General features: G+C 42.8%; 2 protein-coding genes across 2 annotated transcripts in view; one reads left to right on the forward strand and one right to left on the reverse strand.

Annotated features, from left to right (window-relative positions):
• Positions 1 to 7,399: 7,399 nt before the first annotated feature.
• Positions 7,400 to 25,171, forward strand: SLC10A2 (solute carrier family 10 member 2; the record flags this gene model as incomplete). Its single annotated transcript, XM_081265621.1, has 6 exons — positions 7,400 to 7,776; positions 13,187 to 13,305; positions 19,688 to 19,776; positions 20,864 to 21,039; positions 22,333 to 22,490; positions 25,044 to 25,171. The coding sequence occupies 6 exons, from the start codon at positions 7,400 to 7,402 to the stop codon at positions 25,169 to 25,171; spliced, it is 1,047 nt and encodes a 348-aa protein (XP_081121747.1).
• Positions 24,863 to 27,109, reverse strand: part of LOC308632122 (protein-lysine methyltransferase METTL21E-like) — a 148,573-nt gene continuing 146,326 nt past the window's right edge. Inside the window, exon 6 of the mRNA XM_081263834.1 lies at positions 24,863 to 24,932. Within this exon, the coding sequence (XP_081119960.1) occupies positions 24,878 to 24,932 (55 nt within the window). The 3' untranslated portion in view covers positions 24,863 to 24,877. The remainder of the gene's footprint in view (positions 24,933 to 27,109) is intronic.

Raw genomic sequence — 27,109 nt, forward strand, 5'->3', positions numbered from 1 at the left:
AAATAAATTTCTGTTAAGTGGTCCGGTCAGTCATATTTGTTATGGTGGCCCCTTGAATACGAATACAGAAGGCTTGTGTTTTATTAGACAGATTCTTGCCCTGAACTTTGTTTTTCAAAGTAATATAGAGCATGAGCCTCCTGAGTGAGTGATGTACAGTTGCATGCCATGGACTAGCTAGGTCCATAATCCCCCCAGAGGTCCATGAGGTCACCTCCCAGGTGTCAGGATGTGGTGGACATAACTCTCTCCTGAGCTCACTCCTTGAAGGCCTCGACAGAGAATGAAGTCCAGGCGTTTTTGAGAGGAATCAATGAGAAACTACTCAAGAACCTGGGAGGTTGGGGCTGGCAATAGGCCTGAGGTCAAAGAGGGGTAAGAAAGAAGAGCTGAGAGGGAGCCTCTAGTCACTTAGCAAAAGGGAATCTCAACCACACAGCGACTCTGACGGGGGAGACAGGAAGGAGAGAGGGATGTCCGGATGGAGGAAAACTGTAGTGTGCATCAGGCACGGAACTTCCACCACAGGGTTTCCATGCCTGGCATGGAGCTGGGCGATGGTCTAGCCAAGTGCACTCAGGAAGAGATCCGCATGTGGGATGAGGTCTTTACGGTGGGCCCTAACACAATATAACTGTGTCCTTATAAAAGGGGGACATTGGACAGAGAGAAAGTCATGTGGAAATGGAAGCACAGATCAGGACCATGCTTCTACAACCAAGGAATGCCAAAGATTGCCAGTTAACCCCAGAAGCTGAGAGGAGGACCTGGATTAGGGGGCTCCTCGGGCCACCTTAGAAGGAACCCACCCTGCAAACTTTAATCTTGGATTTCTGGACTCCAAAACTGGTAGCCCATAAATTCCTATTGTTGAAGCTACGCAATTTGTGGTGCTTTGTTAACTAACACTGATGGAAACTGATGATAAATAAGTCACCAAAGAATGACAATGAACCCCCAGGTAGTAAGGAGTCAACAGAGTACGGGGATCTGACACAGGAGCAGGGGAACTTGTTTAAACAGGGTCATCAGGAAAGGCTTACTCTAAGGAATTATATTTGAAGAAGACTTAAATGAAGTAAGGGAATTGATGCCCCTAAGATCAAATGGGAAAGTATTCTGGGCAAAGCAGCAGCAAGAACAAAATCCTGAGGGAGAAATGAGCTCATTGTACTCAGGAAGAGTGAGAACAACAAAAATGAATGCCGCAAGAACAGGAAGATCAGATGGACCGGAATGGGCTCTTCAGGCCCTTTGACAATACAGTGGTTGGGATTTTGTTCTGTGTGACGGGACCACATTGGGGCACTGGAGTAGAGATTGGCATAATCCAATGACTTCAGTTTTAGATGTGTTTAGTCAGCTTTCCATTACTATAACAAATAACTGAGATAATCAAGTGACAGAGAGAAAAAATTTATTTGGGCCCACAGTTTTAGAGGTTTGGGTCCATGATCAGTTGACCCTGTTGCTTTGGGGCCACTGTGAACAGCAGGGCATGGCAGAACATAGTGGGCAGAACCGGTCATCTCATGGTGGGAGGCCAAAGAGAGAGGAGGAGGGGGTCAGGTTCCAGCACCCTCTCTGAGGGTGTGCCTCCCACTGAAGGTCTCCTGAGCCTTCCTCTTAAAGCGCCCATCACCTCCCATTGGGGCCAAATGGGGACCAAGTCTTTAACACACGGACTTTGGAGAACATTCAAGATCCAAACTGTAACCAGTTGTTTTGTTTATTTTTGTTTGCGAAGATTGCTTCATGGAGAAGAGTCCTTGGTGGAGGGAGGCTGAAGGCTGAGATGACACCTGCTGGTGGCCTGGGACAGGAAGCAGGGAGGTGACCTGAGGGATGCAGGGGTGGAGGGCTTGGTGGAGGAGGTGGCGGAAGCTCTGGAGGGGCCTTCATCAAGAAGAAAAATTGGTCGTGACACCAGCGCCATCTGGTGGAGATGCAGCCCAGATAGAAAACTTGAGGAAGGAGAGTGGCCTTTCGCAGGAAGTTCCTGCTAAATGGAAGGGCTCAGGGCCAACCGAGGAGGCGGTTTTGAACTAACTCACGTGGCCATCCTTCAGTCAGTGGGAAGAAGATGTTCTGTGATACAGACATTAAAGTCTCTTTTCCTGTGTTGCCAGCCCATACGGAGTTTGTCAGGGAAGTGGCCCAGAGCCACGGGACCCACACTAAACAAGAGTATGTGTTCTGCAGTCTCTCAGCTCACTGGCCATGGGAAGCAAGACACTGTGATTTGAGTGAAGTAGCGTTTGCTCCAACCCTATGACAGAATGATCCCACACCAAGATGCCATCCAGTTGGTTTCTTCAGAAGCCACCTCCTTGCTTCACGCAGTACCTTCCGCTGCCCACATGTGGCCTTCCTGTGTGTGCTGTGTGCAGGTCTCCCTGGTGGCTCTCGGCAGGTCCAAGTTTCCTCTTCATATAGGAGCACCACCCTAAGGGCTTCCTTTTGACTTCAGTGCCTCTTTAATGTCCCCAACTCCAAATACAGTTACAGTCTGAGGTCCTAGAAGTAAGAGTTTCAATAAATGAAGCTTATGGGGACACAATCATCCGTTACAGAAGTGATTTTTATAAATTCACAGGAAATACTTAGATGATTAGCCTGAAAATCACAATAGATAAGCAACAGTCAGCTTTTCCTAGAACATATTAATAACAAAGCCCCCAAATGGCTTGTGACACCAACTCCTATGGGCTCTCGGCAGCTCTGTGTCTGCTCCCTTGTCTTCTCATTCCAGAAACAGATAAGGGAGACGCTTTGAGGCAGAATTTGCCATTCCCGTGGGAATGGGAACCAGTGGGGGAAAAGTGATTCACACAATGGCTCTGAGACGTTCTGCTTGAGGGCAATTTCCCTGGTTTGACATCCACACTTAACAACCAGCTCTGTGCCTTCAGCGGGAAAGCTCTGTAGAGTCCAACTCAACAGGTGTGGCAGGAGGAACCCATCGCAGGGAAGCAAGAAGCAATAAACTAAGAGCCATCATGTACTCTACCACCAGCTAGGCCACCTCTTTCCAGAAAGTAGTATCCATCAGCTTCCAAACATAACCCAAGACCGTTAAGATAGCATTAGCAAAGCACGTGACTTAGTTTTCTCTTTTAAGATTACCTGTTACAAATGAACCAGAAAACACACAAAGGCTGCTTTCCCTGGAAGGTCTCTCGTGGAGTTTAACGATTGTTAAACCATCCTCTTCCACACCCTGCCTTGTTCTCTCAGGACTGCTCAGGTCCAGAGCCACCTCTTGCCTTCTCTAGACCAGGACAGGTCACTTTCCCTGGTAGGTTCTTGTGGACGGTTTCGTCTTGTTTTGACTCTGCACTGAAGCGTGGCTCATTGTGACTCCGTTCATTCTCTCCTGTTCCGTACAAGATAATGACTGTCCTGACTTCAAACACCATAGACGAGCTTGACGTACTTGTGTATGCTCTTTGTGACTAGCTTCTCTCACTGGGCATTAGATTTGTGGTAATAGATCATTCACCTGACTGATGCAGGGGGGTCCAGGGTGTGAATACACCACAGTGTATTTAGCCAGTCTACCTAGGTGGGTACTCGAATAGTTTCCATTTTGGAGCTATTATAAATGGAGCTACCATGAACATTCTAGCTCGTGTCTCCAGAAAACTTCATTTATAGATTTCTTTCTTTACCTAAGACTGGAACGACTGGGTCATGGGGCATGTGGATATTTAGATTTAATTATGTTGCAAAGTGGTGGTAGCATCCTCTGTATCTTCAACAAAGCTTCACGTTCATACATTAAGGTCGTAATAGTTTCACAGCATATTCAAAAGAAGACGACCAAGGACCCAGTTCTCTGAACCCAAACCCAGAGGGGTGTTCCTCAGATATATTCTGATCCTTTTCTCTGCCCTTCTTCTCCCTAGAGTTATGCTGCCTTTTCCTTTAACTCCTAGTCAGTGGTTCATAACCCATTCTCCCCAGAGTATTTTTTCTGTTTATTTCAAAGAGGGTTAGTGGAGCCTCCAAATAACTCTAAATGTGGAACTTTGGAGTTCCATTTAAAAATTGATGTGTTGTTGGGGCTGGGGATGTGGCTCAAGCGGTAGCGCGCTCGCCTGGTGTGCGTGCGGCCCGGGTTCGATCCTCAGCACCACGTACAAACAAAGATGTTATGTCTGCCGATAACTGAAAAATAAATATTAAAATTCTCTCTCTCTCCCTCTCTCACTCTCTCTTTAAAAAAAAATTAAATTTAATTTTAAAAAAAAAAATTGATGTGTTGGGAGGAACTGGAGAAAAGAGAGAGGGAGATCATTTCAGTCACACGAATGTGGATCTGAATAGAGCCATCCCTGATAAAATGCACCTGGAAACGAAAAGCTCGTCCTTTGTCATGTGAACTGCAGGGCGAACACGCTGGCAAGCTTGTAACCCCAGCTTCTCCTACTGTACGTGGAAGCCACTTTAAACGGCAGCCCTCTGCGTCTCCACCAGGGAGGCCCAGGCAGGAATCTGCTGCTGGTTTCTCTAGAACACTTGAATGTGAGTCCAGAAGAGCAGGGAGACAGAGCAGTCAGGTGAGAAAGGCCATAGAAAACCCAGCCAGGCTACCAGCTGCCCCCAGGTGCGCATCTACCCCTCCTTCCTAGGTTACAGACACGGAGAACAATCTTTATATATTTAGATATTTTCCATGCCTGGATTTGAATGTAGCTGAAGTTAAGGGTAGTAATTAATTGTGGATCACTCCAATACTTGAATAGAAGGCCTCTCGAGTCTAATGTGCAAATTTATGTAAAAACAATGTGAAAATTAGAAATGCATTGGCACTTTTTTTTTTAACCAGAACTGTAGCACTCTGTCTAGTCAAACAGACTGCTCATTTGCAAGTTGTCTATATGCAAAGCATTCTGCCCTCAGGAGCCTAAAATCTCCTTAGCAAGTCATCTGAAATTTGAGGAGAGCTTTATTCCGAACCTGCTTTGTGCTCTCTCCACTTTCTCTCCTCTGCTTCTAGTAATGTGGACAAAAAGGCTAAGTATGGACTGCAGTTGGCCGACCCAGTGACCAACAGGGCCCAAACCAGGAGTCCCACCGCGGTCAACCACCACCGGACCTCAAGAGATGGGTGTCTGACTATGCCTGTCTTGACTCTGTGTATCAGTCTTGCACTGTGGCCTTTCCAACTTCAGAGCAATTTCAAAATCCAAATGCTTCCTTAAGTTTCTCTTTGCAGATAAAACATGGTGAAGTAGAGAGGCTACTTGCTTTTAGGTCCCAGGCTACTTTATGACTTTCAGCAGGGTTTGAAGTTCACAGAAATCAAGGCAGGAAGAGAGAAAACATGAACACCGCACACAGTCTCCTTCACCCAGCCCGGAGGAGAAGAGAGCTGTCACGAACAGGTGCCAAGGTGCAACAGCAGGAGGAGCACTCAGCTCACCTTGTCCTTGGAGGGCTGGCACCTGCAAGGACAGGAACCAGAGGTCAGTCCCAGGAGATGCTTAGAGAGGCCACCAGGGCAGGGCCAAGTCATTCCACACCCAGAAGTGGGAGGAGAGGCCTCTTTGGGAATTACCTAGCTAATCATTTAGCTGTTGGGAGAGACAGGAGGCGCTCCCAGGAATTGGCGGGCAGCCAACTGATTCTGATTCTGGAAGTGGGCGGGGTGGGGCTTGGCAGACTAATGGCAGCCCACCAGTGCCAGTGTGACAGGAGCTGTGTCAACGGGGAGTGTAAATCGCTGCCACCCTCCAAAGAAGTGGCTCAGGTTTCCAAGTAGTTCCATCTCAAATTAAAGGGACATCATCCACAGGCTCCCAGCTGCTAGGACACTTGGCTCTGCTTACCCCTCTTCATGGTGGCCCCTGCAGTGACCACAGCTCATGGTGGAAAGGCCAATTCTTCCCACGCTCAGTTGTCCTGTTGTGCACAGGTCCCACTGCTGTCCTGCTGCTCTGAAGGCCTGGACACTCACAATGCCGTCCCCAGATCAGCACTGTCCCCATCAACTATGAGCTTGTTGGAAAACAAGCCCCACACCCACCCCCTGCAGATTTCTAGAACAAGAAGCTACATCTGAACAGGCCCCTGGGACCCCTGTGCCCACTGAGACACCCCATCCTAGACCCGGCTCCGAATCTCCACCAAGCAAACCAACCCTTTCCTGCCCAGAGCCAGGAAGCTGAGTTCCAGTAGTTCCAATGACCAGCTGGTAACCTGGCATGAAGCATTTCACTTCCTCAGCCCTCAGTTCCTCATCTGGAAAATGGGGGTGCTAACCATACTTGACTGAAGATGATTGAATTGAACGATAAATTAGAATTTGACCTCCCAATTGTGAATCATGATTGCAATATTCAATTTTATGCCTATGCTGTTTCCTGACTCAATAATTAGGTTATAAACATCAGAGAACAGGACAATCTCTCCTCTACCTTTTCTCTTTATCTCCCTAATTTACCTAAGTACAGTGTTCTGTCCGTAATGAGGGTGACTATTTGACATTTATGACAATCAATCTCCCTGGGAATCCCTCCCTGACAAAAAAAAAAAAAAAATCTACTTTCAATTCCTGACTCTTAAGCACAAAGAGATACTGTCACTTTGACCTAATCCTCTGAGGTTCATCCCTCTAAATAATTGTATTGTCTCTGTCTATAAAGCACTTTGTTACTATGGCAACACATGCCGAATTACATGTGTAGGTAATTGAGGGTGGCTCTGCCAGTCAGACTCCTTCCCACCAGAAAACACCCTGTCTTCCCAAAAGTGATTCTCCCATAGGTTCGCACCAAGGCCCTAGAAGTTTCTCCAACTTGCATATACTTTATACAAATTACAGTCCAATAGGAGTAAGCAGGAAATTGAAAATCTGGTTTGGGTTCAGTCTAGAAATTAATTTATAAGATAACTTGGCACAGGGAGCTTGACTTTTCTGAGCCCAGTCCACCCTACGTTGAAGGGAGCTGAGGGAACAATATGCTTTCCTACTCCTCAACCCCTACCATGTTCTATAATATTCAGAGATTTTAATTGTCACTTAACTGAAATTATTCAACAAACCTTCCACACATTAAACATTAACACAGTCATTTCTATGTGGCACAGTTCATTATCATGCCAATAAATGATTAATTATAACATTCTGTCTGGGCCAGTAATTTTGCTCGACTTTTATGATTCATTATTTGTGCTATGTTGTAACGCTACCTCTCGAAACTGACATACTAGCATTTATTGTTTTTTATTGCTTCTCTAAGGTGGCTTTTGAAAGAAACACTTAGGGCCACATGTTTAGAAAGGGTTTAAAAGTTTGATGTGAAGGGAGCATTGCTTCATCTTGGCTGACAGTAGAGACAGGACCAGGGGACCGTGCTTCTGTGGTCTGTCAATTGGAGCATCAAACCCAAAGATGAATAACTGGACAGTCTGCTTAGCCAACGCATCCGTCTGTGAAGGTTCGTCCTGTGTGGTGCCTGAGAGCAACTTCAATGCCGTGCTCAGTGTGATCGTGAGCACCGTGCTGACCGTGCTCTTGGCCTTGGTGATGTTCTCCATGGGATGCAATGTGGAAGTCAGGAAATTCTTGGGCCACTTGAAGCGGCCATGGGGCATCTTTATTGGCTTCCTCTGTCAGTTTGGAATTATGCCCCTCACGGGATTCCTCCTGTCGTTGGCCTTTGGCATCCTGCCTGTGCAGGCCGTGGTGGTGCTCATCATGGGCTGCTGCCCTGGAGGAACTGCCTCCAATATCCTCGCCTACTGGGTTGACGGTGACATGGACCTAAGGTAAGACATCTCCGCTTCCAACTTCTCCAAACTGACTGGGCTAACTTTTTTCAAAGTCTGTGGCCTTCTGAATGCCATTATAAGGTCACACTAAGGAATTCAACCTGAGCAGGTAAATTTCTTCTGCTGCAGCTGCTTGGCTGTTAGAATTTGGGACTTCCATCTGATTGTGCTTTTAAATCAAATTCAGTTAACAGGGAGTTGCATAATGGCTGATGATCTCTGGAAAAAAAGATTCAAAGTTTCTCAAAAGAAAAATCTTTCCCAAGCCAGAAGCCATAGCTGAGAAAGTTTGCCCTGTTGGTATCAGAAAAAAACAAAACCACTTTCTTTGTGGTGGCAAGGAACTCTGAGGACAGGTATGAAATCAAACTGTTCTTTAACTTTAGGATCTAGGGTAAGATGAGGGTCAGCTCCACCAAGCCACCAGTTCTTTGGACAGAGTCTTGGTATTAACCTAAAGAAGGATCTATAAATTTGTTTTACTTCTACTGACACTGAATACCGCCCCCCCCCACACACACACATAATCAAACATAACCCTACCGAAGTCTTTTTAAAAATTATGCTTAGCTCACTATACAATAAACAGAAAATGGTTTCTCTGCTTCCCACAGAGTAATCTAAATCATAATGTTTGTCCAATTCATCATGTGCCAGACTGAACTAGCACCAAGGGGGAAAAAGTGTAATAGAAATAAGAAGAAGCATTAATGGGACTAGACCAAGAATTTTAATCTGGGAAGTTGAATAGACAAATGTCTTTTTCCTTACCTCACATTCCTCATTTCCTGTGAAAGATATGCATTTCTGAAAACCATCCAGGTGTTAATGCAGCGTGTGCTTATTAAATACTATACCACAGGCAGTCAGCTCTGATAATCCCCAACTACTACACGCAGAGGAGAGAAGCTCCCAGTGAGGAAATGGAACACTGAATGGATGGAGTGCCCACTGAGCAATTAGGAACTTGCTATCACATCTCAGCTCCGGAAGCTTCAGAAAAGTCTTACAAACTACATACCCTACGTGATTCTTTCATATAAGGAAATGGAGTATCTACCTTGCCGTAGATTTTTTTAATTTAATTATTTTATTTTAAGGAAGGCCCTGTGGAAGAGCACAGGCTGGCAGGTGCTGCTCAGGCTTTGTTCATCTGGAAACAAAATGAAGCAATGGGTCTTTTTAGACTTGGATCAGGTTTGACCTAGACACACAGAGATGAGAATTCTAAAAACTAGCCCCTACTCCACTGAAGGGAGTGAGCAGGGGCTTTGACCTCCACTCAATAGCTCTGAAATAGTTGTAACTTTTGAGCAATAGGGGCTTGCCTCTCAACAAGACAGCTTGCACCTCGGTGCAACGCCACACATGCAAACATATCCTAAAACAGGAAAATAAGTCATGCAGGAGGTTTGGGCTGTTGAAACCTGTTCTTCTCCGCAAGCTAAATGTAAACCAAATCTAAAACCTCCCAATGCCACTGGTCTGCTTTTAAAAGAAATGTTAATTCTCATGAACAGGAGGTGATTAAGTAATCCTATCTACTTCCTTTCACAATCCCAGTATATTACTTTTTTTCAAAAAAAGATTAATCAATTAATATGAAATCTTGTAGAAAACCTCCAAATGGATCCATGGATAGGATTCCTTCTTCAGCTTGATATGGGCCCTAGAATGGAGTAAATGGCATTGAAATTTTCAATTTTAATTACATAAACTGTGCACTTCATGGATTCCCCTTGTGTTACAAAGTGCCCATAACACCTTCATCTGTCTAGGATGAGTCCACCTGTCCAGCAGCCACCTCAACATTTTATAACAGCTAGTCATAGTGTGTAGCACAGAGGACCCTCATCACTGAGAAGATGGTAACTCTGCTACTAGGTAGAAGACGGCACCATGAATTGCATACATTAGGGAAAAATCCAATATTTCTTTAAAGCAAATTCAGAAAGTAAAACTTCAACTGTTGGGGAAGAGCCTTCCAAACGTTTTATTCCTCTGGAGTGAGCATTAGATAACCGTTAAGCCTCATGGTAATGTACTTAAACAGTCCTTCCCACATTTATATCTCCAGTTTGGTGCTCTTAGAACTTTCCCTCCCATTTCCACCTGCACTCTAGTGATGACAGCCAAGACGTGACTGTCACACTACAGGTACCTTTGCCAATAAGCGAACACCACACAGTGCTAACAAAACAATTCCACCCAGATGTGGTCCTAGGATACAAAACCAGGACGTTTCCCCCTCCTATCATCTCTTCTGAGATGGGAACCATTGCATTTTACCATCTCTAGTGACTAAAAAGATGACTGATAGATAGGTAGCCACACAGACAGACACACACACACATACATAGACAGTTATCTGTGCTCAATGAAGCACAGCCTCTTGTCTGATTATGCCTGGCCTGGAAAGCTGTCATTTGTGAATGTTTGGTGCACAGATAATTTCTGCCTAAGTTATAGCTTCACTGCAGCATCATGTGCTCGAAATGTGTCAGGGAGCAATGAAGGTGACCTTGCAAGTGATCTGCTGGTGGCCAAAACCCACAGATGAGGGACACAAAGCTGTGCTACCTCCTTGGTGTTTGTTCTACCATAAGATACAGGTAAACACCCATCTCTCCAACTTTCACAATGGCCTTAGCCACACCAGGCCAGGACTTCTCCCGACTTTCCTTTCTTTGACTTCTGCATCCTCTCCTCAGTCTCCCCCAGGCCCTTCAGAGACACCTACTCGCTACACTCCTTATTCTCTAGATCTCTTATTTCATAGCTTTGCCTATCACGACTTTTGTCTTTGGCCATGTGCTGTTCTGCTTTTCCTCTTCCAGCTCAAGGCCCCCCACCCTCTGGCCTACCACAATGCAAAGGAGACCCTCTGCTCCACTTGCAGAGAGGCCCGCGTCCTCTCCACGCCTGGGGGAACTAACCCAACACCATTTGACTCTTCCCTTTATCTTCCCTCAAAGCAACCAAGCTTTGCTCTTCTCACGTGGCATTGTTTATATTTCACAAGATAATATTTATTAGACACTATTGTGTTCCATGAACAGCGCTAAGTACTCAAAATGCATTGAGGTGGGCACTCTTCTTTCCTGCATTTGGCAGAGATCTTCTGGCATGTCTCCAGCTCCTACCAACACCAATGTTCTCTTCTCCTGGTCCTCCCACTGGGTGTTCTGATTCTAATATGATGAGAATCTTTTGCATTCCTTGCCAGTGATTTTGCTGAGTTCCTCATTATTCACCGAATTCTCACATTTTGACTTCTTTTTTGCCCACACACATAAAAGTTCTCCCTGTCAGTTAATAGTACTAAGGTCAGGAATTAAAGTCAAAAGATGTTTTATTTTCCTATACATTAATATCTTCTCTCCTTCCAATATAAATTCATGTTAGTATTTCTATTTTTGACACTCGTGGTCTTTATAGAACTTCAAATTGCTCATGAAAAAAGAATTTTCTTTCGATAATTTATTCCCCAACCTTGTGCATTAAAATTCTCTGTGAATTGTTTCATTGTCATTTTGAGGGGCTTGACTTTGTTCTTATTAGTTAGAGAGATCAACTTCCAGCCACCTATTCTCTTATGCCTCTGTAACATCATATTGTGAAAACTGCTCACTAAATTCAAACCATTTCCTCTCCAATTCCTATCTTGTTCCCCTCTCACAGTCTTTAAGAAATAGCTCTTGAATGATGCTGATCAAATTATATTGTTATATTGTGTGCATGTATGAATATATAACAACAAATCCCACTATTATGTATTATTACAGTGTACCAATAAAAATAAAGAAAAGAAATAATTTTTTTAAAAAAAAAGATTGCTCTCATGGGCTGGGATGTGGCTCAGCGGTCAAGTACTTGCCAAGCCTGGACTAAATGCCCCAGCTGTCCAGGAATATCTTTCAGAGAAATTGCTCTCAGCTTCCTGATTCTATGTGTAGTGGAACACAAAATATAGGAACTTAAAAATGATAACATTAACTGGCTCTCAATGAGTGCCTTGCATTGTCCTAAGAACTGGACACCGTTGGTAATAGTGTTCACAATCTGCATTTGAGATAAGGAATCTGGCAAAGAGAAGTCAAGTCAACTGTCCAAAGTCACTCCGTGAATGGCACTGCTACCAGGGTCTAGAGGCTGTTGGGTCCTAACTAACTGGATTCAGTCTCCCACCCACACCAAAAATAAGAGAATACAATACAGAAAGAGAAAATGGATTGAATCACAGTTTGGTCAAAACTGGGAAGACAGCTAATCGGTCTTCCCCCTTTCTACAAAAACATTACAGTTTATAGAAACAAAAGCCAGGAAATATACATATGTGGTTATGCTATGCTGGCCAGAGGGAGAATTCTGTTCTCCTTGGTGCCCGTCTGGGCCAGGAAACATGCATCCTCAGAATAAGGAAGCTGGGACAGAGAAAATACAGGTGACCAGGAAATGGGGAAGGAAAAAACCACCGTGTGGCTTTCGATCTCAAAGGGGCCTATCACAGCTCCACTTTCTTCCCACCCAGACATCGAGCACCCCCCTAAAAGCCCTGACAGTAAGTGGCTCTGCCCTGGGGCAGTCAGTGTGCACTGGGCACTTTTGAAAGGGAACCAGGAAGAACCACTACCCAAAAATTTCTTTTCCATCCACTGTCACAGTTGCTGAAAATAGTACCATTTGATATCGATTCCTCCATGAATGTCAAAAGCCAAAATCCAATTAGTCAGCCAGTCCCCCTTACAAAAATAGACTTGCTTAAAAAGGAATAACACCAGGCCCCAATTCTTCTGAACACACATTTGGTAAATTGGCAATGACGTGGTCCTCAGAATCCAGGCCTATTTCGCCTGCAGGCACATTTTTTTGTTGTTGTTGTTTTAACTGTCAGTTTTCTCTTCCCCAGCATGGCCATTTGGGCAATAATTTGAGTGTTTGATCAAGAGGCAATGAGGTCTTCTCCCCTTCACTCAGGTGTTCTCCTCCAAAGTCCAGGAGGGCCCAGCTCATACCAGCACAGAGATACAAAAAGCCCCCTATGGTCCTGTAGTCCAGACTAGTATGAATGCATTGGCTGTTGTCTCATTGGAGTTTCAAAAGTGACACACCCAGGCTCCTTGTACCTTATTTAATAATTAGTTTAGGCCATCTTTGAATAACTCCTGTGCTTCTTGAGCATAAATAGAGAGGGAAGGAGAGTGGAAGGTGAAGTAGAGAGACACCAGATATGAGTGGTGGTGCCCAAGGCCAGGCTCTGCAGAAACATGTGTGCTGTGCCAATTGTACCGGATGATGTCACCGGCTGAGACAGTTTCTTGCAGAACTTTCGTGTCATGAATCAAAAATGAAACCGCTTGCCCCTAGGAAACCCAGTGGGCCTGTGAACATGTTCGTTTCCTTACAGCGTCAGCATGACCACGTGTTCCACACTGCTCGCCCTAGGAATGATGCCTCTGTGCCTCTTTATCTACACCAAGATGTGGGTGGACGCTGGGACCATCATCATTCCCTATGACAACATAGGTAAGCCACTCTTCTGCAAGATCATGTCCGACATCAACCTCAAAACGCCAGTTTATTCCTGACTAGGATCTCAGACAGGCTCAAGCTCATCCAGTATTTTCCTCTTGGAGTAATAGTGGTTTGGGCCCAGTTAAACTTTCCTTAGAAAGTCACCTCAACATTTGGGTGAGAATTGGCAGGGTGCAAATTCTAAGGCTTGACCCAATGTGAGAATCTGAGTTTTTGTCAATTCAAATAACCAAAGAAGAAGCCAACATAGGGGGCCCCCTTGCCCCATCCAGCAGTCTACTGGAGGCTTCAAAGTTGCTGGCCCATGGAAGCCTCCGTCTTTTCCTTAAGCTGGAGAGCGAGTAGTTCATAGTCGTGGGAGATCACACCAGATCAAAAAAAACATTCACATGATGATTTCTTTTTTTTTTAATTTAAAAAAAAATGTTTGTTTGTTCTAATTAGTTATACGTGATTGTAGAATACATTTATGCACTTTGAAATATCACACATAAATGGAGAATAATTTCTTATTTTTCTGATTGTACATGTTGTAGAATCACATCAGTCATGTATGTACATAAGGTAATAACATCTGTTTCATTCTACTATCCCTCCTACCCCCATACCACTTCCCCTCCCTTCACTGCCCTCTACCAAATCTAAAGTAACTCTATTCTTCCCTATCCTCCCCACCCCTTATTGTGAATTAGCATCCACATACCAGGGATGCCTTTGGATTTATAAGATTGACTTATTTCACTTAGCATGATATTCTCCAGCTCCATCCATTTACCGGCAAATGCCATAATTTCATTTTTCTTTAAAGCTGACTAATATTCCATTATATATGTAAATATACATCACATTTTCTTTATTCATCTGTTGAAGGGCACCTAGGTTGCTTACATAGTTTAGCTATTGTGAGTTGAGCTGCTACCAACATTGATGTGGCTACATCACTTTAATATGCTGATTTTAAGTCCTTTGGATATAAAACAGGGAGTGGGATAGCTGGGTCAAATGGTGGTTCCATTCCAAATTTTTTGAGGAATCTCCATACGGCTTTCCATAGTGGTTGCACCAGTTTGCAGTCCCACCAGCATGATGATTTAAAAATGGAGCACCTAGTGAGTACTCAGGAGTGGGACACTCTTGAGATGAAGCCTACTGTGAGCAGCTCTCAGCTGTGCACCACATCTCGATACACAGTGAATGTAAGGGCACAACCTGCATTTCTTGCCTGGAACTCAAACATTCTAGTTATAACCATCTCCTTTCAACTTTTAGATGTTCCTCTATCTCGAAGGAGATTCTCCTCTATTTGGGGGAGAACAGAGGATGGTGGGAGATGAAGGGGTTGGCATAACACAGGGACAAGGTCAAGGGCAGGACAAGAGCGCTTCTGGCTTGTTGAAAGCAGGCCTTCCCTAAAACTATGTAGTAAAGATGTGATGGAAAAGAGCAAGTACCAGCCTCCAGGCACACTGCACGCTCAAAAGCCTTCTCTTCAGCCACCCTGGGAAACACTGGTCTTTCTGATGAGCTGCCTCCAAAGCTGTGGGTCTCCCGTGAAGGGAAGCAGGAAACAGTGACTCACTGGGGTGACTGTAAGAGAGACTCCTGTTGGGATGGGAATTGAACTAAAACTCCCTTCCAGCTAAGACATGCTGTTTCTGTGATCAAGTGTGATTCAAGGTATATACAACAGAGTTGGAACAAACTTATGAGCACCAATTGGGAGGATCTATACTGTAATATTTTCCTGCAGTCTCTTTTCTCTCCCCAACTTTGACCATAAGTATTAGATTTAAAAAAGCAAAAGAAAAGCAGTCCTCTTGGACACAGCCTATTCAGTATGGGTTTTCTCTGTACAGGGTCCTCCTGTTGACCCATGGGAAACTCCATCATATCAGACATAATCTCCCCAAACCAGGCTTTAGAGTGTCCCTCCTGTCCGGCCCCCTTGGCTGCTTAACCCAGGGCTGCTCCTCAGTGAACAGACTTCTTAGAGTTAAAGAAAGCAGTTTGAAAGGCAAGCATTATCTGCATCTCAAAGAACCTGCTTGCTGACTCAGGAATTTTGATTACATGTTATTCCTTGCTTAAGGAAAGAATTTAAACTGTAAGTATTCTCCTCTTGATATTCAATTTTTTTCTGGAAAATACCTATGGGAATATTGAGTAATTCTAACTACCATGTAAATGGTTTATACCCCCCTTTAATGGGAATAGACTTTGAAAGGAAGAGAAAATAAGAAATACACCAGCACCTCAGTGGTGGAAAAGGTCATCATGAAAGAAGTTAAAGAAGAAAAGAGAAAAGAAGAACAAAGAAGAGTTTGAAATACAAAGATATCAGCTCTGTTTATTCACAGGGTTTGCTCAGGCCTATTCTCCAACCTACTCTTTTTGCTGTTGGTTTTTCTAGTTTTTTAATGAAGAAAAAAAACGAGCTGATAGTCTCTCAAGAGATGTTATCATCACTTTATAAATGAGGCTGTTGAGCATGGTACTGGTACCAAAACAGGCGGGTGGACCAATGGTACAGAATAGAGGACACAGTAACCAATCCACAAAACTACAACTATCTTATATTTGATAAAGGGGCTAAAAGCATGCAATGGAGGAAGGATAGCATCTTCAACAAATGGTGTTGGGAAAACTGGAAATCCATTTGCATCAAAATGAAACTGAATCACTTTCTCTCGCCATGCACAAAACTTAACTCAAAATGGATCAAGGAGCTTGATATTAAATCAGAGACACGGCGTCTGATAGAAGAAAAAGTGGGCTATGATCTACATACTGTGGGGTCGGGCTCCAAATTCCTCAATAGGACACCCATAGCGCAAGAGTTAACAACTAGAATCAGCAAATGGGACTTACTCAAACTAAAAAGTTTTTTCTCAGCAAAAGAAACAATAAGAGAGATAAACAGGGAGCCTACATCCTGGGAACAAATCTTTACTCCACACACTTCAGATAGAGCCCTAATATCCAGAGTATACAAAGAACTCAAAAAATTAGACAATAAGATAACAAATAACCCAATCAACAAATGGGCCAAGGACCTGAACAGACACTTCTCAGAGGAGGACATACAATCAATCAATAAGTACATGAAAAAATGCTCACCATCACTAGCAGTCAGAGAAATGCAAATCAAAACCACCCTAAGATACCATCTCACTCCAGTAAGATTGGCAGCCATTATGAAGTCCAACAACAACAAGTGCTGGAGAGGATGCGGGGGAAAAGGGTACACTTGTTCATTGTTGGTGGGACTACAAATTGGTGCAGCCAATTTGGAAAGCAGTATGGAGATTTCTTGGAAAGCTGGGAATGGAACCACCATTTGACCCAGCTATTCCCCTTCTCGGTCTATTCCCTAAAGACCTAATAAGAGCATGCTACAGGGACACTGCTACATCGATATTCATAGCAGCACAATTCACGATAGCAAGATTGTGAAACCAACCTAGATGCCCTTCAATAGATGAATGGATAAAAAAATGTGGCATTTATACACAATGGAGTATTACTCTGCTTTAAAAAATGACAAAATCATAGAATTTGGAGGGAAATGGATGGCATTAGAGCAGATTATGCTAAGTGAAGCTAGCCAATCCTTAAAAAACAAATGCCAAATGACTGCTTTGATATAAGGGGAGTAACCAAGGACAGGGTAGGGACGAAGAGCTTGAGAAGAAGATTAACATTAAACAGGGATGAGAGGTGGGAGGGAAAGGGAGTGAGAAGGGAAATCGCATGGAAATGGAAGGTGATCCTCAGGGTTATACAAAATTACATATAAGAGGAAAGGAGGGGTAAGAGAAGAATAATACAAGTGGAAGAAATGATTTACAGTAGAGGGGGTAGAGAGAGAAGAGGGGAGGGGAGGGGAGGGGAAGGGAGGGGGGATAGTAGAGAATAGGATAGACAGCAGAATACATCAGACACTAGAATGGCAATATGTAAATCAATGGAAGTGTAACTGATGTGATACAGCAATCTGTATACGGGGTAAAAATGGGAGTTCATAACCCACTTGAATCAAACTGTGAAATATGATATATTAAGAACTATGTAATGTTTTGAACGACCAACAATAAAAAAAAATAAAAATAAATAAAAAATAAAAATAAATGAGGCTGTTGAGTCTCAGGGCAATTGTTTAATTTGCCCAAGATTGCTGAGAGCTGGAAAGAGCCCCCTGGCCTGCCCCCTACCCTGCCCTGTGGGTGGGCATTTTGTCTGGGACAAAGGTACTCCTGTAGACTCCAGATTCAGGAAAACGTGCTGGACCCCCTCAGCTGATGGCATCTGGAGGGGAGGAGCCTCTGCACAGCTGGACATTAAGAAAACCCCAGACAAGCTGTAGTTCCCCAGGTCTGTGAGTCTCAGAACCATCTCCATGTCATCAGCTAATTCTCCCAGCACTGCAAGCAGACACCACCACTCCACGCAGGGGAAACCCATGCACAGAGGGCCCAGGTGACTTAGGTAGTTTCCAGTTTGTGAATAGTGAAAGGTTCAGTGCCAAGTCCATCTGGCTCCCAATTCCTCCCCATGAATCTGTTCACCTCTGTTTTATTCTCACTTTCTTTTCTTGCCTCCTATACCTACTGAGTAAATGCCACTGGAGAGCCCACGTGTGATTTCAATGGTACAGCTGCAGGCAGAGGCTCCTTCACCTACATAGGCATAGAGGACAACTGGGGTAGGAGGAACTGGTCCTGGGAGAGAAGAGCACCAGCCCAGGGCCCACTGGGCAGTAAAGACCTGCAACATCCCTTCTCTTCAGCAGAGCCACACCTGTGGGTATGAAGAAGGGGCAACTTCAAATCCCTGGAAAACTTTGCCTGCCACATCTGGTCAGGAGAGGCAGAGCATTCTGCCATGAATCCTGGCCAGTCATCCTGCTCGCCTGTTTCTCTGGCCTTGGGCTGCCCCACAGAGATCAGGACTCTAAGAAAGAGAGGCCAAGTAGATCCCGCCTGTTAAAACCTAACACCAAAACCTAACCTGAAATACTTTCCATCCTAAGTCACCACAATACGAACAAGCTGTATCAAGATAATTTTTATTTAAGGCCTATAAACTTCACAAAATTTAGGAAGTGGTCTAGAGAGATAGGAAAATTCCTCCCCTTCCTCCCCCCCAAAAAATAGGATGTGGGGACACCCAAAGGGGATTCTCCTGGGGGCCTCACCTCAGTACTCCTGCCCATATCCCTAGATCCACCTTTCTCCTTACTTCCTCCTACCCATTCTTCTTCCCAGCTCTTGGTTTCATGAATCATTTAATTTTGCTGAGTATTTTCTGGGCAAATGTAATTGTTGACCCTTATATATTCAGGAGTGCTAGAAGGCTGAGAAGAAATTGCGTTTTCATCATTATTATATTCATTTTAAGTTAATATTATAGTGCTGGAATCCAGGACCTGTTTTCCAGTCCTAGGTCAATTTATCCCAACACTAGACAACATCTACTCTTAAAATTTCATTATTTGATTCCACTTTCTCATATCGCTTGAAAAGGAGGCTTGAAAAGGCAACAGCCCATGAGGAATTAGCAGCTGTTGGTGCTATGTTGTATAAAGGCAGCTTTTCGACAAATGAATGTTAAATAATATGGAGAAACAAACCAAAAGTTCCAAGATAAGCAGTAAATTTAACATGGAAAGATTCAAGTGTAATTCTTTCACCTGGCTGGGTTAGCATATTGCTGCAAAGAACTATAATTACAGAGAGTTCACCAAATACATTATCTCATGGAAAATTTAAAGCATGTTCTTCCAATCTGTTTTCTCACTGTGGTGTGGATGCGAAAACTGAAGTCGGTTTTCCAGAAGTCATTAGCCATTAGAATGCCTGAAGATCTTGAGCAAATTTTGAATATTTTCTTCTATGTCTCTTATTTTAAAGTATTTCTCTTATTTCTACAACCATGAAGTAACACAGAGAATCTGTGTACATCTATGTACAGCACAAGAACATATTTACATACACACACACACACACACACACACATACACACACACACAAAATAAAAAAACTTTGGCCAGATAGTTTTCCTAGAATATAAAGTTTTGAATAGACTAAAGACTCAATTCTGACAAATTTAAACAAAAGGATATTGGCTATATAAGGAACTCTGAAAAATCAACCCAGGATTTATATAACCAATATTATAATATTATTAATTGTCAACCAGTAATATTAAATTAGCTTCCGGAGTGGGTGAAAATTTGTGTGTGTGCACGCGCACGTGCATGTTGATTCTGCATTCCATTTTGTAAGTCCAAGAAACGTGACCGGCATCTTTTTCAGGCTGATTACTTTCTGTGCTATGTGTTCTGTTGATCCAACTGCTCTTCTGCCATCTGCAGGGATTTCTTTGGTTGCTCTTGTGGTTCCTGTTTCCTTTGGAATGTTTGTTAATCACAAATGGCCTGCAATAGCGAAGGTCATACTTAAAGTAAGTACCTATGCTACAGCCTACATAGGTAGGTGCTCCTCAGGAGACCGGGAATGGTGGGGTGGGTCCATCTGCTGAATTGTTTTATCCTCCTCATATCACTACCTCTGGGGCCTGAAGTTATTAGTCATACAGTCTCCTCTCCCAGAACGTCCTTCTTGTTCCCATCGACAGAGTGAATTTCTATCCATTCTTTGAGACACCAGTTCAAATATCACCTCTTGGTTTTACACTACTTTATACCACAGTGCATTGCTGTTGTCTCTGTCATAGGAGTTCTGTTATAAATATACCTCAACAGCTATCTTAGAAAATAGAACATACCTTTCTTATGTCTGTAACCGTATGACCATCTCAGTAGGTGTTCATATGTATATGTGTATATATAAATATATATATATATATGTATGTATATATATAAAATCACTACATATATTGATCATTCATTCCCCTTCACCAGCTATATTATACTTAGATTATATGAATACAGCTGTAGAGGCTATAGATAGATTCTGCTGCACAGGGGACAAAGTAAGCTAGTTGGAATTCCTTGCATCTCTACAGAAAAAAAAAAAGTTTAAATTTCCAAATATGTTTGAATGTCAAAAAGAGAAAACAATAGCAATAGTGGCTTATGTTTATTAATGCATTTTTAAATCATAGACTTTTACATCCATTTTTTATTGCCATAACCATCATAAAAGGTGGCTGGAGCAAGTTTTTATCCCCAATTACAGACGAAGAAATAAAGATTCAGAAAGGTTGATGATTCACCCAAGGAGACAAACTGGGAGGAACTGAATCTCCAAGCCAGGTTCTCCAGGCTCTTACTGTAGTGGATTCTCTTCCACTCAGGCAGCTAATTTGCAGGCCAGAAAACCTTCTTCAGGCTATTTGAGTATGCATACTGTATGTCCTGCTCTTTTCTTAAAGATTAGCACATGGGACACACCCTAGTCTGGGCCTACGGGCCTTCTAGTTCCATTACCACTTGCCCCAACGGAAGGCGTCTTCTTGACCCATGTCCTGGCACCACATCTGCGCACGCTCTGACACGACTGCTGGGTGCCCTGTGCCTCTCTTCCAGATCGGGTCCATCGCGGGTGCCATCCTCATCGTGGTCCTAGCTGTGGTTGGAGGGATACTGTACCAGAGTGCCTGGATCATCGAACCTAAGCTGTGGATCATAGGGACCATATTTCCTATAGCTGGCTATAGCCTGGGATTTTTTATGGCTAGAATAGCTGGTCAGCCCTGGTACAGGTATGGTGTTTTGGTGTTTGGGCGTTTGGGGCTGGGAATTTTCATCTGTGATTGCTGTGGCTATCATTTGCTAAGGACCGCCAGCACCAAGTGTCACACACTGAGCAGCTTAAGTGACAGAAATTCATTGCCAGTGTTTTTGGAGACTGGAAGTGAGAATGATGGCCATATGGGTTCATTTGTTTTCTGAGGGCTACAAGGAAAGGAGGGGCTTCTGTCCTTGGCTGGTACACACCCATCTTCTCTGTGTCCCATCATCTTCCCTCTGTGCACAGCTGATTAGGGCGACCCTAATGACCTCATCATAACTAATTAGATCTGCACTGACCTTATTTGCACATAAGGTCACATTCTGATATGCTGGGGTTAGTGCTTCAACATATGAATTTGATTGGGGGAACATAGTCAACCCATAACAGCAGTAAATACTATTAAGTTCCAATTCCTTCACACTTAATCACATTCACCCATTTCTATGTTGCTCTCAATAGACTCATTCATACCTGAATTATTCAAGTCCCCCAAAAGAACTGCCTTTACTTTTTTTTTTTAAGTTCCAACACAACAAGTTTATTGATGTTTTCCAGTTCTACACTGCAGCTTACCCTGCCACATGCCATGTTTTGGTATAATAGCAAAATCTATCCACAATTGACTAAAGAGGCTACCAAAATCATCCTACAGTTCTGTATTAGGTTGGCTTTCCTCGTATCTTTCAATCAAAACAGATAATACAAGGTTTTTTTATTTCATTTATTTTTGCTCAAATTCTTCTGGACCATTCCCTAAGTGCAGGTCAGGATCTTTATGATTATGCATTCTTATCCTCCAAGAAGAGCGACTTTAACAAAAATTATGCATTTGGCCTTGTAATGCTCCCAGGTCCCCGACTCCCACACGAATTTAGCAATAAACAACTATAGCTAATATTGTATCTTGAATATTTTCTGAACCCTCCTCTGTGCTCTGTGCCTTTACCAGGGACATAATTGCCATTTATGGAACACTATTCTAAATGAGCCTGTTCTTCACACATGCTATGTGACATACGTATAGGTTTATTTATATCACAGACAATAGATCACTGTATTATATGACAAATGATACCGGTATATTTACGTATGTAGAGTTCTATATGAAAATTTATACATGAACTATGTACACTCAAAGCAGAGGCAAAACACATACAACACAGTCTATGTAGTCATTGCTATATCTGCTTTTCAGGTCATACAACAACAGAACAGAGCAAGAACTAAAGCGCATGTTCTCCCCACATCTCCCCTCCCCCAGGTGCCGCACGGTTGCTTTGGAAACAGGGATGCAGAACACTCAGCTGTGCTCCACCATCGTACAGCTCTCCTTCACCCCTGAGGAGCTCAATCTCGTGTTCACCTTCCCGCTCATTTACAGCGTTTTCCAGCTCCTTTTTGCAGCAATATTATTAGGATGTAAGCAACAGCACCAATCAAATTTCTTTATGACATTCCTCCTTGAGAAACCTTAGATTGCTAAAATGTCCATTTTTTAAAATTCCCTGTTCCTGGCAATGAACTGTACAAGTAAAAGAGAGGGACAGCCCACTGATAATATCATCAAGACTTCCCAAAGGCTGCACTTTTACCCAAAGGCTTTAAGGAAGAATTTTAAGTCAAAAGTAATGGAAACCAATTCTCTCCATGAGTTTCTTTTCTTTGGTGATTACGGAGAGTGTTAACCTGTTAGGACTATTTTACTGTGTGCCTTTCTAAATGCTTCCAAGGGACCCAGGACTTGGTGATTTTCCTTCAATCTTTGTCTTAATATGCTTTGTAAATATAGGATATGCATCAGAAAATATTACAAAGGGCATTAATCAGGTTGTTAAAAGGCAGGCTTGTGTGTAATCTAAATGCCCATGTAATTGAAGAAGGTTTAGCAAAAGTGTTCTTTAAGTATCTGGGTAGTTAGTAGTCAGCCTGACTCTTAATTTTACTCCCCTATAAAATACATTTCCATCCTCAACCACTGGCCATCACCCAGTTGAAACTTTTCCCTAGGTTTTACTTTCCAAGGACCTCTATTTTTAAGTTCTTTTCATATATATATAATCTCAGCTACCTTTTAAAGCTTCATGATATTTAATGGGAAATACTAGGTGCATGACAAAAATAATGTGAATATTAAGCTAGGAAATGTCTGGAGACGTTCCTTTGGTTTTCCTGTGTAGCTCCAACCTAGTTCCAGCCTCCTCTGCACTCCTGTCTTGCTGTCATCCTGCCAGCAGGAGCTTCCTTCTAGAATAGGACTTTTGAGATCACTGAAAACCTTGCCCTGATTTAACTCTGATTCAGGGGACGCAGGTCCATGGTCTAATGACTTGTTTTCTTGTAGAATAATCTTGTTTCCTTGCCTCAAGGTCTATCCAGTTTGACACACTGTGAGATTTGCCAAATAATTAGTGATGTCCACTAGACGAGGCAGGGAACGTGGGCTGGTCCATAATAAAACCAAAGGCACTAGTTGAATGAAGAGTCCAAGAGAGATTAAGTCATATGGACTGAAAGAGTGAAGGAAGAGAGCACTGGCATTGGTCTGGTACCTTCCTGGTTTTACCCTTAAGCATGGTAATAAGGAAGACATCTTTCTGAAGTCTGTATAATGACAAAAACATATCTGATATATTACAGTATAGATATTTATTGAAACAAGAAGAGGAAGGAAGGAATGGAAGAAGGATGGAAGGAAAGAAAGAAATAAGATGCAGTTTGGTTAAATAAAACCATTGGCATAAACGGAGGAAGTCCCAGCTCAAAGCAGTTTGTAATAAGTGATGGATCTTCAAACTGGGCACAAGCTACATTAAATGCAATAGCTGGGTGCACTGGATTCAAAGTAATAAGTAGGGGCTGGGGATATAGCTCAGTTAGTAGAATGCTGGCCTCACATGCACAAAGCCCTGGGTTCAATTCCCAGAACCACAAAAAAAAATCTAATAATTTACTAGAAGTTCATGGACAAATCCAAAGGCAATGTTAGTCTGGATTTACTAGGATCTTTGAGACCAGACATTGTGCCTCTCAGCTGCATCTCATAATGACCATCCCTGTTTGCTGATCGACACTATTCTCTATGGGCAAGGCCAAGTGCTTGATTTTATCTTGTTGAATGTTCACATTGCCCTATGCAGAAGATGATGTTATTATAGACATTTTATATGTGAGGTATTGGAATTTGAAGAGTCCAAGAAATAATACCTTCTTTTCCCTTGTTGACTTTGGAACCAGTTGAGAGGTAGAGGGAAAAGATCAGATATTTAGATAACAAAATAGCACTTCTACTACAAATAAAGCTTACCTGGAAAATATGGCTTGACCCTATAGACAAATGGGCTTGTGAGTATGGCCCCCTCTCCAAAGCTTCGTGCATGTGCAGATGAATGCACACATGCACACACATGACCTGCAGGTGTCCCCTGGCAGGACAAAGCTGACCTCAAAGACAAGCTGAGAAATGGTCGCTACCAGAGACCAGCAGCATCACCAAAGAGAGGAAAGTTGATCACCACTCTGCTGTGGCTTTTCTCTACGACAGAGCAAGTGACAGAGAGACCAGGAGTATTACTCTAGATCAAATCTTTCTTAGAGCACCAAGAGACCAAGGTCTTGGCACTATGCCGTAGCCTGCAGTATATTTATTGAGGACTAGGATTTGATAGATATGAATGAATCCTTCTTGCTCTTATTATTGTGGAGGACCACACCAAGGACTGGAATCCTGAAGAAGGCATGTAGTTGCCCCAAGCAGATATCCCTGAAGTTTCATGATCGGTCTTCCTCCAGTGTGGCCATCCCTCTTGTCATAGGTGACTGGGGAAGTGGGATAGTGGCTGTGTTCTCTCAGCAGCCTCCATTCTGCAGAAAATATAAACTGTTTTATGAATCATACATGATAATCACTGTCCCGAGTAAGTTTGTAGCTAATCACCATGAAATTTACTTAACCTCTTGTGTATTGTTTTCCAGTTTATGTTGCATACAAGAAATACTATGGGAAAAACAACGCAGCATTTTCAGAGCAAAATGATACCAAAACGGAGCCTGAGTCATCCTTTCATGCCATAAATGGAGGATTTCAACCAGATGAAAAGTAGAGACTAAGTGAACAGCTACGAAAAGTACTAAAGAACATCCTTAAACTACAACTATATTTAATTATTTGTTTTGATGGGACAGTTGTCAGGAAAAAGTTAAAGTGAACATTCAAGTTTCATTAGAATCTATCTAATGGTTTTCTTACACAGTGGTTGGTAGTCCAGTTCTTCACTGTGACAAATATTGTTTCATATGCACATAGTCCCACTTACACACACACACACACACACACACACACACAGAGAGAGAGAGAGAGAGAGAGAGAGTTGTCCCTCAGGTGTTTTGGAGAATTGGCTCCAAAACACCCTCAGTACCAAAATCTACAGTTGCTCAAGTCCTTTATATAAATGGTATAATATTTGCACATAACCTCCCATAAGCTTTAACTCATCTCTAGATCACTTATAACACTTTATACAATGTAAATGTTATGTAAATAGTTGTTATAATGTATTGCATAGGGAACAATTACAGGGAAAAAGTCTGCATGTGTACTGCACAGAGTGTGTGTGTGTGTGTGTGTGTGTGTGTGTGTGTGGGTGGGTGTGAGAGAGAGAGAGAGAGAGAGAGAGAGAGAGACTTTAAATATATTGTCCTTGAACTGTTCACCAAAATATCTGCAGACCTAATCTGACATCGGTAACACTGAGAACCTCCTAACACCTGAACTGAATTTTAAGGCAGAAATCTCCTAACCTAGATGAGCACTTTTGTATATTAGAATAGATATAATGAGTTATTATTGTAAAGTGATCAATGTTTTATTTGCTATTTATGATTGTATAAAGATTTTTATGAATGTGTTCTGCCAGCATTTTAATCATCTTACTTTTAACTTTGCAACCTATTTATTTATATATTTTCTTAGTATAATATAGGCAAATATCTGACTTCCCGTTTTTTAAAATAGATTTTTCCAGTGACATAAAAGCAGAAATGAGAGAAAACTGTCACTAAATAGAATTCAATAACTAAATTGGAATCAGGTTCTTAACTCATCGAGAGTGTTGTACACCCTCTGGGTCACCCACAGGGGTCAGCTGATGACCACTAAATACTTCAAGGAAACAATAAATTCTTTCAAATGGACTGAATTTGGCAAATAGCTCTTCAAGCCCTAGAGAAGGACAATTTGCAGATTGTCTCATATGACAGCTACTCAGTTCATAGGAAGCACCCAGATGACACCTGCATCGTGACCAGGAGGCAGCAGGAGGTGCAGTCTAAGCATTGGGAGAAATACCAGGACTCTAGTGGGTGAATTAATACAATGAGAGATAATGGGAGATACATGGAAAAGCACAAATAACAGACACCCAGTTAAAATGTTTAACTAGAGTCCAACTGATGTGTAGCAGGAAGTAGCTAAAAGAAGAATGCCTTCAGGGAAGGATCAGGTAATGAGTATTAAACAGTGCTGAGAAGAGGCCATGTCCCTGGGCCCAAAAGTAGAAAGGACATAGCCAGGTGAGCTCCTTGCGTGCCATAGACAGGTGCAATTAGAGGAAACAACAGGACTTGAGAGATGGCAGCAGGGTTTTGTGGCTACTGAGTGGAAACAACTGGTCAAGCTCTGGGTTCTCTAGTATGAGACCTAATTCAATCTCCTTTTCTTCATTCTGTGGTGTGATGCATATTCTGCATCATCTGAACTCAGTCTTATGTTTGGTTCCATACTCCACGTGGGTATGTTTGCTGCCTCATCAATTCTTTTCAAATGATTTGGTTCTAAAGGACTCTTTGCATTTGGATGACCTGAATTCAGATCCTGCTGGTCCATCTAAGGATTACAGGAACTCAGCTCTTCTAGTAGAGGGATGAGGACCTCTGTCTTTCAAAACTGGAGCATGTCTAGCTTTTTATAAAAGACTCACATTTACAATTGAATAAGGTCTCCATTTTTTCCCATCATTAGACAAATATACCAGAATGAACTT

Source organism: Spermophilus citellus (assembly GCF_964194105.1).
Source record: "Spermophilus citellus genome assembly, chromosome: 1".
Classification (NCBI taxonomy): Eukaryota; Metazoa; Chordata; class Mammalia; order Rodentia; family Sciuridae; genus Spermophilus; species Spermophilus citellus.